Source organism: Mustela nivalis (genome assembly GCF_964662115.1).
Source record: "Mustela nivalis genome assembly, chromosome: 5".
Lineage (NCBI taxonomy): Eukaryota > Metazoa > Chordata > Mammalia > Carnivora > Mustelidae > Mustela > Mustela nivalis.
Window position 1 is genome coordinate 64,321,602 of NC_139024.1, and position 14,193 is coordinate 64,335,794.

The following is a 14,193-nucleotide window of genomic DNA, read 5'->3' on the forward strand; positions in this document are numbered from 1 at the left end:
CCATTCAGCAATCTCTCCCCGGAAATGCAGAGTGAAACAAAGTACACTATAGGTCTTGAAAACTCCCAGAAACGCCCTCGCAGAAGCAGTCCTGTTTGGGCCCTCCGACAGACCTGTCTCCTCTTATCCTCCCCCCACCCCACCCCAACATCTCTTCAATGTAGCCGTTTGCACTTAACCTTTAACTAAGGGATAGTGGTGTTGACTTGGTAAACCCAGAGCAGCTCTCCTTAGCTTCATCTCAGTTCCTGCCTTCAACTGAGTCAGCAATGCAGCAAATTCAATGACAGAAGGTGGGTCAACCAATTCCTCCTTGGGAGACTTTCTAGTTAACTGATCACTGGGATGATTTCCTCAGAGAGGAACTATCCCAGGAAGCTGTATACATCTCTTCTTCCTCCCCACAGTTGAAACCAAAGCCAAGTATCCCTCTAACACCTGCTTTCTTCATCTGAGCTATAAGTGGGATAGAATAATAGAACGGTAGTACATGACATCTTCGGTACAACCAAGGAGGGTAGGACGTGTCCCACCTGCAAGATTCTGTGATTAAGGAAGCTCCTAGATAGGGCTAGAAAACTTTTTCTAAGACTCAGCAGCTTCAGAAAGCTTCCCTGATGGGTGTGGTCAGGGCAATCCATTTTCAGTGAAATGTCACTTCCTGCTGTGTAATGGGATTCTTTTTTTTATCTTCTGGATCATCACTAAGTGTGTTATGAAGTAAATCAAGTTCTTGGTAATGTGGTGTGACCACCTATTGAGTATATGCGTGTGAAAAATAATTATAGTAACATATATTTTTCTGATTACAAAAATAATACTTGTTTATTGTAGAAGGCTTGGAAATTTTGGAAAAATAAAGTCACAATCACCCCAAATCACATCTTCTAGAAATAACTACCATTCATAATATGGTATATTTTCTTCCAAGTATATATATAGCAGATCATAAGGCATATCTGTATGTGGAATCATAGGGATAGAATCCAGAGATAGTTGGAAGAAAAGGGCAAAGAAAAGAAAGGGAAGTTCTGTTTGGCTTTCATATATTGGTAAATCAGATGAGTGCTTCTCAAACATGTCCATCTGTCTGTTCAGTGTGGATGGCCCGCTGCCTCCGCCCCTCGCTGTTAATCATTACTGATTTGCAGCACCCGGAACAGAGGCAGGAGTTCACAGCTGAATGACCATCCCACATCTTTGAGCTTGGGGCCCTGGTTGAAACAGCCCAGCCCAAGAGGGATTAAGTAAAAAAGGATTCTAGGCAACCTTGGATTTCCTTTTTTATAATTTTACGTCTGCCTTCTTTGGTAAGACCTTTTGTAGTATTGGGACACTTGTTTGGTAAGGGATGACTCTGTCAAAAGTTACTTCCTTTAAAATAAGTATTTGATGAAACATTGGTAACTACTGCTGGACTAACAGAATCTCCATCACAATAAGAGCCCATGTCTGAGGCAGGATCACAGTCTCTGGGAACTGGGAAAGACCTAAGAGATCATGTGGTCTTTTGATTTCCAAAATTTGTATTTAGCAAAGGACCCTTTTTTTTTTTTATGACCCCTTAAGCAGAACCCTGATATATAAGACTGACAGATCATATTTCTGTTAGACAAAACAGGGTTGAAACCTATGTTCTAGAATCACAGAATCCTCATTCCCCCTGGCTACGGCAGTCCCAAGATGCGAAGGTGGACCCTTGAGCCTGTGAGGAAGATGGTTTAAAAAAATATGAACCGGGCGCCTGGGTGGCTCGGTGGGTTAAGCCGCTGCCTTCGGCTCAGGTCATGATCTCAGGGTCCTGGGATCGAGCCTCGCATCGGGCTCTCTGCTCGGCGGGGGGCCTGCTTCCCTCTCTCTCTGCCTGCCTCTCCATCTACTTGTGATTTCTGTCTGTCAAATAAATAAATAATCTTTTTAAAAAAATATGAACCTGATCCTTTATTTTATTTCTAAATATATGTATTTATTTATTTATTTATTTGAGAGAGAGAGAGAGAGCAAGCACAGCAAGGACAGCGGGAGAGGAAGGAAAAAGACTCCCCACTGAACATGGATCCCAATGCGGGGTTCAGTCCCAGAACTCTGAGATCATAACCTGAGCTAAAGGCAGATGCTCAACCGACTGAGCCACCCAGATGCCCCACCTGATCTTTATTTTATAGATGTGAGAGCTGAGACCCATATATGACCTTCCTAATGTCTGCCAGGTGGCCAATAGCAATGAGGGGATTGGAACCCAGGACTACTGGGCCTGGTTCTTCTTCCACAGTTTCATGGCCCTGAGATCTTCCTTCCAGGGCCTGGGGGACCCCTACCCTGCCGACCTCCTGCCTGGGTTGTATGTGGAGCACGGGATCCATGACCAGCCTCTTAGCATAATTTGACTAGTCATTGGAATGAGACACTTGACCACCACTGTTGCTGTCTTTGGGTGCGTGTCTAGTATGTGTATCTTTTTAGGGGTACCTGGGTGGCTCAGTGGGTTAAGCCGCTGCCTTCGGCTCAGGTCATGATCTCGGGGTCCTGGGATCGAGTCCCACATCGGGTTCTCTGCTCAGCAGGGAGCCTGCTTCCCTTCCTCTCTCTCTGCCTGCCTCTCTGCCTCTCTGTCTACTTGTGATCTCTCTCTGTGAAATAAATAAATAAAATCTTTAAAAAAAAAAAAAAAAGCGTCTGTGACCATTTCCTCCCCTCTCGTGACAAACAGAGTATCTTCGAAGCATATCCTTGCCTGTGCCTGTCCTGGTCGAGGACACGAGCAGCAGCAGCGAGTACGGCTCAGTTTCTCCTGACACGGAGTTAAAGGTGGACCCCTTCTCTTTCAAAACGAGAGCCAAATCCTGCGGAGAAAGAGATGTAAAAGGAATACGGACGCTCTTTTTGGGGTAAAGACCTGACCAACTTTGGGTGAAAGAACTGTGTTGTGTGTCCTTTTATAAAGGACATGGTGATTTATGCTGTCTAAATTCTTCCAGCATTCCGGATGAAAATTTTGAAGATCACAGTGCTCCCCCTTCCCCTGAAGAAAAAGATTCTGGTTTCTTCATGTTGAGGAAGGACAGTGAGAGACGCGCCACCCTTCATAGGATCCTGACGGAAGACCAAGACAAAGTTGTGAGAAACTTAATGGAATCATTGGCTCAGGTAAAACCTCTCATGGATTCTTCGTTTCCCAGAGTTAATGTATCTTAGTATCTATGTATCTAAGGTATCTTAGCTGTGTCCTCACTGCTTGGAACTGTCCCAGGCGACGTGGAGCCTTGAGAAAGGTGTGGAGCTCTTGATGATGAATCAGACCTACCCAGGAGAGGAAAAAGGGAAATCCTTGATGTAGAAACCGCATTTTTGAACATAGCTACTTGTAAGTCACTAGCAACTTGTTCATTGCGGCGAAGTTCCAACCAGCCCGCAAGTCCCTGTTACACTCCGTTCATTTGTTTATTGATCGATCCACACGTACGCGTTGAGCCACGTGACTTCCTAATTCCGATGGTAGCACAAGGCTCCCTGCCGGTCTCCTTTGAGCATTAGGAAATACTGCAGACTCAACAAGGACCCCTGTGCTCGTGGGGCTACATCCAGATGGATGGAGGGTAATGGGCCATAATAAGTAAATTATATAGTGTGTTGAAGGCTGTGTGTGCTGTGAAAAAAAAAAAAAAAAACTAAGCTGGTCGAACTCTTACTCCCTGGTATATTTGTTTGCTGGGGCTGCCGTAACAGAATCTCACCGGCTGAATAGCTGAAACAACAGAAATTTATTTCTCACGGTTCTGGAGGCAGAAGCTCTGAGAGCGAGGTGTCGGCAGGTTTGGTTTCTCATGAGGCCTCTCTCCTTGGCTTGTCTGTGGCACCTTCTTGCCACATCCTTACCCAGCCTTTTATCCCTGTGCACACCGGTGGGTGTCTCTTCCTGTTGGATTAGAGCCCCATTGTTGTGATCTCACTTGACCTTAATTACTTCCTAAGACCCTTTCTCCAACCACAATTACACTGGAGGTTAGGGCTTCTGATTGGGGTTGGGGGGACACAGTTCAGTATGTAATACCTGGGAAAATATGTTCCCTAGGATTCTGCTTACAGATAACAAGGAAGAATCCCTTCCCCAGTTTTGTCCCAGTAGAAATGGGGTTTCCCCCAGCCCCAGGCCTCAGGGGCTGCCTCCTGAGTTTGGAGCAGAAGCTCACATCTCTTCATGTCAGCCTCCATAGCCATGCTTGGCTTCAGGCTTGATACTTGGTACTTTCTTTCAGTGGCATGGGCATTGGGGACTTGTCTGCCTGCTCGGGCTCCTATGACCACCAGCTGTCTATGTCTTCTTTCCTACCTTCTGTCTTGGGAAAACTGCTGCGGAAAGTGTGGAGCTAGAGGAGTCGGGTCAAGTTTGTCTCTCAGTCCAACTGTCTCCCTGTTCTCAGCTGTACTGGGATGTAAACAGGGCAAGACTCTCTTCTTGGCTCCTGTCTTTATCTTGAGAACCCCACAAAGTTTCTCTGCTGATTTTTTTCTCCTTAGCAGTTCTCTAATGCCTTTTGATCCTATAGGAAAAGTCAAGGCCACATGTGTGCCAGCAGGGTCTCTGGTATGAGGAGAACTGAGATGAGCACCACCTACACTTTATGGGAAGACCCTGCGTGGTTCCTAGAGGAAACCCACCTCGAGCAGTTCCTTGGAGGCCCAGGAAGTGGGGGCTCTGGGCTGAGGGACAGTCGGGGCCCTGAGCTGGAGTAGGGTGAGGGCTGAGGAGGCTGCACAGGAATGTGGGAGATGTGGACGAGACAGGAGCCATCTTGGACCTTCGACTTTCTCTCTTCTTTTGACTTCTGCTTACTCTGGTCATTCAAGGATCAGGGATCGGATGGTGTGAAATAAGAAGGGGAATCAAATTTAGATGGAAGGAACAGCTGGGCAGCAGTTGGAGGTCATACACTCATTCAACAAATCTTATTAAACCTCTGCTGAATGCCAGGCACCCGTCTACTTGTTGTGGACATCACAGTGAACAAAACTGGGAAAAAGAAATATCCCATTGAAGCTGGCATTCTAGCAGAGGAAGAAAAACAATAAATATTAGTAAATATTTCATAGTAGTAGTGGCACATCTGGTGACATAGTAATAATAGCAAACCTATATCAATAATAGTGGTAACAGGAAACATACTCAACATACACTAATAACAGCAGACGCTTCATAAGGGCCAGTATTATTCTTAGTAGTTCAGGTGTATTTACTAACTCCAGCCTCGTGGCAATAGCACTATAGTAATAGTTCTGTTGTCCTCATCTTGCATACAACTCAGAGACACAGAGGAGCTGAGTAATGGCCATGACCACACAGCCCTAAGCAGCGGAGTCCAGATTTAGACCCACACAGTCTGGCTCCAGGGTCTGTGCTCTTAAGCAACGTCCCCCCCCGCCCCCCGGACCTCTCCTTCCTAGGAGACAGCTCCCAGATGCTGACAGGGGCTAGTGAAAATGGGAGGGACTGGTGCTTGGAGTGGGGGAAGGAAAGGAAATCGCCCTTCGCTGCTGTAGAGCGAAGCCCTTTCTGAACTGTAGCTGCTCATGTCAGATGCCTGTTTCAGCTCCAAAACATGCAGAACTCAGGGATTGTCTAAATCTCATAATCATCCCTAGGGACGAGCTCTTCCAGTGCAGAAAGCATCTGCTTGTTTGGGGTTTTTGAAGGTCCATCGGGCAGGACTGCCTCGGTCGTTGTCATGGTCCCAGCTCTTAGCACAGAGCCTGGCAAGAGACTTCCCTTCATGAGTGTGCTGAAATTCTTAATATTTTGCAGTTTGTTAATCCTATTCAGTCGTCTGTGGCCTCCTGGTTTTTTCAGCATGCCTGAGTGTTCTCTGTAAAAGGAGAAAGAAGAAAAAACTCAGAGGGCATGCCTTGGTGCACCGGCACAAAGGGACCAGTGAGGACCAGAAACTATGGGTCAGAGACACGTGCTGCATCTCAAATCATCCAGGGATAACAAGGGTCCTTCTGATTGTATGTCTAAGGGTGCTCTGAATCCCTTGGTGGTGTGGCAGTAGACAGGTTCTGATTCAGGCTCTCTGCCCGCTCTTCCAGCTAACCGAGGCAAGAGAAGGCAATGATGAGGAGTCTGGGTTCGGCCTCAGCTTTCCTCTGCCAGAGGCCTGGCTTTACTGTTTATTAGCAGGCTGTGCAGTTAGGGCAAGTTATTTAACTTCTCTGAAGCTGATTTTCTAACCTACAAAACAGAGGAAATGCCTCATGGAGTTTCTATAAGGAATAGCCAAGATCATGAGCAACTGAGAGACTAATAGAGTGTTTCACAAATGTTAACTATCATTGCTTTTGTGACCTTTATCAAGAAGGCTAATCATAGTTGTCTAATCTCTTTACGTTTTTTCTACAACCAGATATAAATAATTCTTTTCGTAGTGTTAAATATCTCTGGATACATCTTTACCTTTAAGCCCACCTCCATTTTTTAAAAATTTTTTGAACTTTAAAAAAATTTTTTTAATTTATTTATTTTCAGCATAACAGTATCATTATTTTATCACCACACCCAGTGCTCCATGCAATCTGTGCCCTCTATAATACCCACCACCTGGTACCCCGACCTCCCACCACCCCCCCGCCACTTCAAACCCCTCAGATTGTTTTTCAGAGTCCATAGTCTCTCATGGTTCACCTCCCCTTCCAATTTACCTCAACTCCCTTCTCCTCTCCATCTCCCCTTGTCCTTCATGCTATTTGTTATGCTCCACAAATAAGTGAAACCATATGATAATTGACTCTCTCTGCTTGACTTATTTCACTCAGCATAATCTCTTCCAGTCCCGTCCATGTTGCTACAAAAGTTGGGTATTCGTCCTTTCTGATGGAGGCATAATACTCCATAGTGTATATGGACCACATTCCATGCTCTTGGATCGGAAGAATAAACATTGTTAAAATGTCTATACTGCCTAGAGCAATCTATACTTTTAATGCTATTCTGATCAAAATTCCACTGGTATTCTTCAAAGAGCTGGAACAAATAATCCTAAAATTTGAACTTTTTTTTTTAAGATTTTATTTATTTATTTGACAGAGAGAGATCACAAGTAGGCAGAGAGGTAGGCAGGAAGGGGGGAGCAGGCTCCCTGTTGAGCAGAGTGCCTGATGCACAACTCGATTCCAGGACCCTGAGATCATGACCTGAGCCGAAGGCAGAGGCTTTAACCCACTGAGCCACCCAGGCGCCCAAGCCCACCCCTTTTTTAAGGGGGGAGGGGCAAAGAGAGAGGGAGAGAGAGAATCTCGACCAGGCTCCACACCCCTGTTGAGGGACTCGATCTCATGACCCTGAGATCATGCCTGAGCTGAAATCAAGAGTCAGGCACTTAACCGACTGAGTCACCCAGGTGCCCAAGCCTAACCTTTTTTAATAAGACCAAAAGTACTGCTGTCCCAAAGCAGCCCACAAAAGCCCTTTGGACTCATAACATTCTTCTGAAGTTCACTCATCATTTTTGAGGAGGTTTAAAGGATAAAGAATAGAGAATAGAGTGTGCCTTCACAGCAGAACCTGGACAGTGCTCTGCTCAGGAAAGGCGCACTGTCAAGGGCAACCTTAGGATGCCGAATCTGCATCCTTGATACAGAGATGCTCGTCTGCATAAGCACGTTCAGGAGTGCGCGTGAAACACAGGAGTTAGAACAGAAGCCACAATCATGTAAGTGGATGAACCACTCCAGACAGAAAACATTTCCCAGAGCAGACAGTGTTCCTTTGTAGGACAGTGGCACACACATCAGAAAACCAGAAGCAACATGTTCGTCTGTTGTGAAAACAAAGCTAATGTCAAAAAAATGTTTGCTATTTCAACTGCTGGCAAACAGGGAGCTGATTCTTCACTAAGATAAGCTTCCAATTTCTGAATAACTCACATTTTTCTTCTTGAACACATTTTCATGTTATTATGATATTGCCTGTGAATCTTTACTTTGGGTGTAATTTAGTTGGTGGTAAGAAAAGAAAGTTGATAATTGTTCTCAGTCTCGTTCTAATTCCCTTAATGACAGCTTTCAAGCTTTTCAATATAATCTTGTCTCATGAAAACATAAACATGAGAGGGAGCTCCCAAATGAAACCATACTGAGGGAGAGAACTTGATGGTACATTGATTGTAATAGAATCCTAGAAATTGTAATTATCACAGCCTGATTGAGGAATTTAATTTTAATGATGTGGTAACAAAATTGTATAATAAGAGATAGAAATGAGCATAATAAAAATCTTGTTTCTTAAAGTTAAATGAGGATAAATAATACCCTACCATGTTTCCTTTGAGAAAAGGAACCTGTTTAAATATCGTATTATATTTTTAATATATAAACGTGTCCACTGGCTCAGTCTTACAACCAATTTCCTCATCGGTGGGTAAGGAATTGTTTTAAGTGAAAGGCATCAACACATTTTAAGGGCAGTTAAAGTTCTGGGGGGCACATTGTAAGTGGCCTCTCATACCTGAAGGAGGTGGGGTCTTAAGGAATTCCAACCCTAGTGCCTAGCCGAGCCCCACAGAGACTGAAACTTGTGTGTGATTCTGATTATTTCGTGTTCTGAGAGTTTGTACATCTCTTCTCAGCTTTGGCTGCTGTTGGCCTCCTTAGCATGCCATTTCTATTTCTGTCCCTTCCCTTCTCCTCTCCATGTAGATAGTCACTCTCAATCCCATTGATTGTACTCTCCCTTCCTTACAACTAGAGGTACTCTTGCTGCTATCTTTTGACTTGTCTCTCTGGGCCAACTTTGAGCTTAAGATCCTATGGCTCATTGCCTGTTCTCTCTTCAGTTCCCCATTAAAATTTCTGAGAGGTCTTACCTCAGCCTGTTCCTATTTGGGGAAAGCTCTGTATATCTAACTAAATCATAGCTGGTGGCTGAGCTGTTGCAGTAGGTACTCTTCCTCACAAAGTCTGATTATTTCTTGGGTGGTTGGTGGGGCTGGTGGGGCATAGAGTTCCAATATGGCCTCTTCCCTTTAGTGGGGGCGTTTTGAAGCCCCCAACAGGGGCTGTGGGAATGGCCGGCTTATGATGACTGTGTCTAGCACACATCAACTGACAGGTTTTATTCACAGGGGGCTGAAGAACCTAAACTAAAATGGGAACATATCACAACCCTCATCGCAAGCCTCAGAGAATTTGTGAGATCCACGGACCGAAAAATCATCGCCACCACACTGTCCAAGCTGAAGCTGGAACTTGACTTCGACAGCCACGGCATTAGCCAGGTTCAGGTGGTGCTCTTCGGTTTTCAGGATGCTGTAAGTATGATATTTTGCCTATGTCCTTCCACAGACTCCCAACGAAATTTAGAAAAATAGGTTAAAACATTAAGTTCTGTTACCTTTTCTTTCTTTACTAACTCTGATGACCTCTTCTTTTTCGATGGTGAGTAAGTGTGAGCTGGTTCCTCTCTGTGTGCTTCTAAGGAGCGGATCTGTTGTTATGTGTTTGTATCCCACAAAGTTGGATGACCATGAAATCGAACTCCGTGGGAAAGAGCAAAAACTAACAAACATTTCCCGTGGCTGAACTCTGTTCTTATGAGATCTTGTAGTGGCGGGTCATTGTTTTGGTGACTTGCCACGGAACTCATTTTCCTCATGGACTTTTAAATTCTGTACGAGAACTGCCACCTAGTGGTCACCGAAGAAAATGCAACCATGCGGATTGGAATAATCGCCCCTGAGTAAATCCAGTGCTTCTCCCCCCACACCCCCGCCCCGACTTTTTCTCTGGTTTCCATACCCAACACTTTAAACACGTTTGTTTAGTACACATTAATTCCTCACTGAATGAAAATTAATCCACGAGAGATTGCTGAAGGCTCCAGCCTCTCAAATAGAGTTGCTACGCAACATCAACTAGACGCCAGTCTTTCTAAAGCCTGATTCAGCACGGGAGGTGCTCTTTGTGAGTGAGACTGCTCTGTGGAACTCTGTACCAGAGAAGCCTGAAGCCACTCCTAGGCCTTCGAGGCCTTCGCAGAGTGCAGGAGACTGAAATAAGAGAGTTCCTGGCAGCGTCTGCTGTAAATACAAAAGCACTTTGCACGAAGGGATTTAAATTCCCCAAATTAACTCACTGCTAACGTATGTATTTCTCCTGCGTAGATGTCTTGGCAGTTGTATTTGGTGCATCAAATGATCCCTCATTTAAAACCAAAGTAAATCCTTCAACAGCCACTCACGTTCTCTGAAACTCTATGTAAGCCCCTTGGTCTTTGTGCCGTGCTGTGGTCAGGGACAACACTCCTGACTTGACTGAGGTCATGGGTGATGAAAACAACGGGCGGCGCCTATCACTAATAGTTAAATGCTAAAGGCACACTTCACTGCAACTAGGGAAACCTAACCATCTGCAAATAGAAGGAATTAATTTATTGATTTTGCACTTGCCCGCACATTTGGCTTCCATCCTAGAGGCTGGAAAACAAATTGACCAGTAGAATTCAGATTGAGTGGTGTAGTTTTAATTGTGGGCCTTGAGCCCAGGTCACTCTCTCTGTCTCTGTCTGTGTCTTGCTCTCTCTCTCTCTCTCTCTCTCACACACACACACACACACACACCTGCTATTGCTCACTCACTATCCAGGACGGGAGTGAACCCAAAGAATGTACCCCGTTTAATGAAGAACTATGGGGAGTGGGTCATAGTGATGGAGGATCCCCTTCCATCTAGAGAAATTTCTAGTTTACTAAATGCTATACCTTACATTATTCAAATAAGCAGGCAGATCCTTTAAAAAATGAAGGTCTGAGAACAAACTCATTCTGAAAGGATGTCCTAGAACAAGTGTGAGCCTACCAGTGGTTCACTTCCTTTTGAGAGCAACTACTATGGGGATTTGATGAAGACAGACCAAGGGCAGGAGTAAGCAACTGGAACTCCAGCTTTTGGCATGGGATCGCAGCTGGAGCATCTTCTCCATCGATTCTTCTCAATTCTCTGATCAGAGCCCAGACTTTTTCATAGAGGGTCGTGTCAACCAGCAGTTAGTGCAGTTAACTCCAGTTTTAAATAAGCTTCTCTTGTGTTTTTATATTAATGGTTATTTTTTTAAAAGATAACACATATGGCTTACACATGGAAAGGGATATTATTCACTCTTGAAAAAGAAGAAAATTCTAGCACATTATACTGCATGAAATAAGCCCATCTCAAAATTACCATATGATTCCACTTACGTGACAGACCTAGAGGAGTCAAATTCATGGAGGTGGGAAGTAGAATGGTGTTCCCCAGGGGCTGGGGGGGGAAGGCAGTGGGGAGTTATTGTTTAACAGTTTTGGGAGGTGCATGCAAGGAATTGTAGAGATGGATGGTGTGATGGTTGCACAACAGTGTGAATGTACTTAACGCCGCTGAACTATATGCTTAAAAGTGGTTAAGGTGGCAAATTATATGGCATGTGTATTTGATGAGTTTAAAAAAAGGTAATGCATGTATCTATTTCAGTGTCTATTTAAATATGTGCACTAGTACTCGTCACTAAAAAAAGATACCCTTACACCACAGACTTTCAATGTGAACAGCCTTTCTGGAATATTCTAGCAGGTTCCTCCCCTGTTTGCTGAGATATAGACAACTGTGGGAAGAAAGATAAGGCAAGCACTGTGGCAAATCTGTAGGTAGCAACATACATGCTCATTTCTTCCCTTACCTGCTCTTCCAAGTCACCAGACTAGGCTGAAGCATGTGGTTATATTAAGCCTCAGAGTCACAACACTAGAGACCAGTGTTTGTTTTTATTTCAAACCCATTAGATTATTTTTTTCCTCCTTTACCACCTCCACCATCCATTTTGCAGACGCCATGAAAAGCTGAAGTAGCTTGTTCTGAGTTCCAAAGAAGCCACATTTTATTTAACCAGACTGCCTTTGATTTTCTCCCATGGGGATCACCAGACTCTGATTCAAAGTGGCCATTTTTCATTGTTTCCCAGTGACATAAAGAAATTATGCACGATTCAAGGTGAAGAAACCTTTTAGTTGTTGTTGCTAGAATGTCATCCTGATGCTTGTGTCATCTAGGTTATTTGCAGTTAAAAATTAAAGCAGACTAAATGTCACCCTCTTTCTCCAGGTCAATAAAGTTCTTCGGAATCATAATATCAAGCCACACTGGATGTTTGCCTTAGACAGTATCATCCGAAAGGCGGTGCAGACGGCCATCACCATTCTGGTGCCAGGTCAGGAATATTCAGTTACTTGGCAAATATTTAGTGTGTGACATTTTAAATTACTATTGATCTGTCATTTATGGTGTCTTCCTTACTGCCTTTCAGGCCAAGTTAGCCTTTTTGTTTAATCTTTTTAAAACCACCGAATAATGTTTATCTAGTGCCTCCAGTCTAAGCCATGAACACCAAGCCGAATGTATACAGTGAGTAAAGAAGATAGCTTCCTTGTCTTTAAAGAGTGTGTCTGGGTATGGCGAGAAAGAGAAGGTTATGTGGGATACCCAAACACATATGCACTTCAATATGCAGATACTTGTGCCTACAAAGCACACCCTTGTGTCATCCTTTACTGGTGGTTCTCAAACCAGCTGGTGCACTGAGGGATGTCAGGAGCTCTTTAAAATTATAGCTCTCCAAGCCCCATCCCAGACTGAATGAGTAAGAATCGGCTGGGAAAAAAGCCCAGGAATCTGATTTTAATCCAGTTCCCAGGTCATTTTGATACACAGCCAGGTTTGGAAATCACTGGTCTAGACAGATCCCAGCTATGCTTGCAATGAGGTACAAAAGGGGTAGTGTTGATGAAACAGAGTTTTATGGAGTGAGAGGCACATTCATACTCCAAGGCAAACTTCCAAGTACTTTTGATAGTGTATGCACTAGTAAAACATTTTAAGCAGAGCTCTTCCATCCTATATGGGTGTGTGGGAGGGTGTGTGTGTGTGTGTGTGTACAGATGATAAGTAGATAGATAAACAGATTTAGATACATAAATTAGAAATATGTTGCACTAATTTATGCATGTATTATAAAGCAGTCTAAAATAGAAGTTTAAAAGGATTAATTAAAATTTAGGTTATTTATTTACATGGCACCACCAACTTAAGTCATCGCCAATCCTTCTGTGTTGTGGAATTCCCTCTCTTCTCTCAAAATACCTTGTTTGAGAGTGAGGGCACATGTGTCAAAGTTTATATGAAACCTCAGTAAAGATAAATTTATTTCCTTCTTCTGTAAGTAAGAAATATGGGAAGCTCCAATATCCCCAAACACGCTGATCCTCTACTCAGGCCACACCTCCACCCCTCATTGCTCTTGCCGTGTTCCTTCTCATTCTTCAGGTCTCCGTTTAAAAGGTGCCTCCTCAGACAGTCCTGACCCACCACGCAGTCTAAAGTAGGCTCCACTGCTATTCTGTCTCCTTAAAAGTGCTTTTCCCCATTTGCGATGCCTTGCCAGTTTGAAACCGCCGTTATTTTCCTGTCTCCTGGCTGTTACCCTCACCGAGGGTAACCGTGTCCGCTTTATTCTGTGCAGAGCATATTGTCCAGCACGGTGCCTGTAAATCAGTGGACCCCTGATAAATACGAGTTGAAATAATACATAAGTGAATTTCACCTGATTATAACAAATGAAGGTAGAAAATTTGCATAACCTAAAAAAAATTCTAGAGGCATGGAAACACGTAATTAACAATTGGATGTGAACCTAGGAAAGGTAATGCTAGTGTAGACCTAAAGTAATGCTCTAACCAAGTTAATAGATTCTTGTATTTCGGGAATATGTTGTTGGGATAAACCTAGATGTGAGGAATATACCCTAGAGGGGTCATATATTCAGAAGATAGGAGGGGTGAAAGGAACTAGGTGCGCATTAGTGAAAGGGATAGGTGTAGGCATAAGTTAAACACAGTAGCGATCTAAATGAGCAAAGGAGAGAGGTAGTATACCTTGAAATACTTAAATAGCATATAAATGATCTGTTGATCTAATTTTTTTAAACTTCCCTCTAAAAATGGATTACCTAAATGCAATAGATTATATCCTGGCATAGAAAAAAAAAAAAAAACTTGTATGATCTGAATAAAGTCTGTAGTTGGTAATAGTATTGTACCAGTGTTAATTTCTTGGTTTTGATGAGTATACCAGTTATATAAGATGTATTAGGGGAACTGGAAGGTGTATGGGAATTCT

At 43.7% G+C, this 14,193-nt stretch overlaps 1 protein-coding gene across 1 annotated transcript in view; it reads left to right on the plus strand.

Moving 5' to 3' along the window:
• MAP3K5 (mitogen-activated protein kinase kinase kinase 5) overlaps positions 1-14,193 on the plus strand; it is a 198,182-nt gene that overhangs the window by 167,851 nt on the left and 16,138 nt on the right. Inside the window, exons 22-25 of the mRNA XM_082731758.1 lie at positions 2,711-2,888; positions 2,979-3,147; positions 9,114-9,299; positions 12,124-12,229. Coding sequence (XP_082587884.1) covers positions 2,711-2,888; positions 2,979-3,147; positions 9,114-9,299; positions 12,124-12,229 — 639 coding nt within the window. The remainder of the gene's footprint in view (positions 1-2,710; positions 2,889-2,978; positions 3,148-9,113; positions 9,300-12,123; positions 12,230-14,193) is intronic.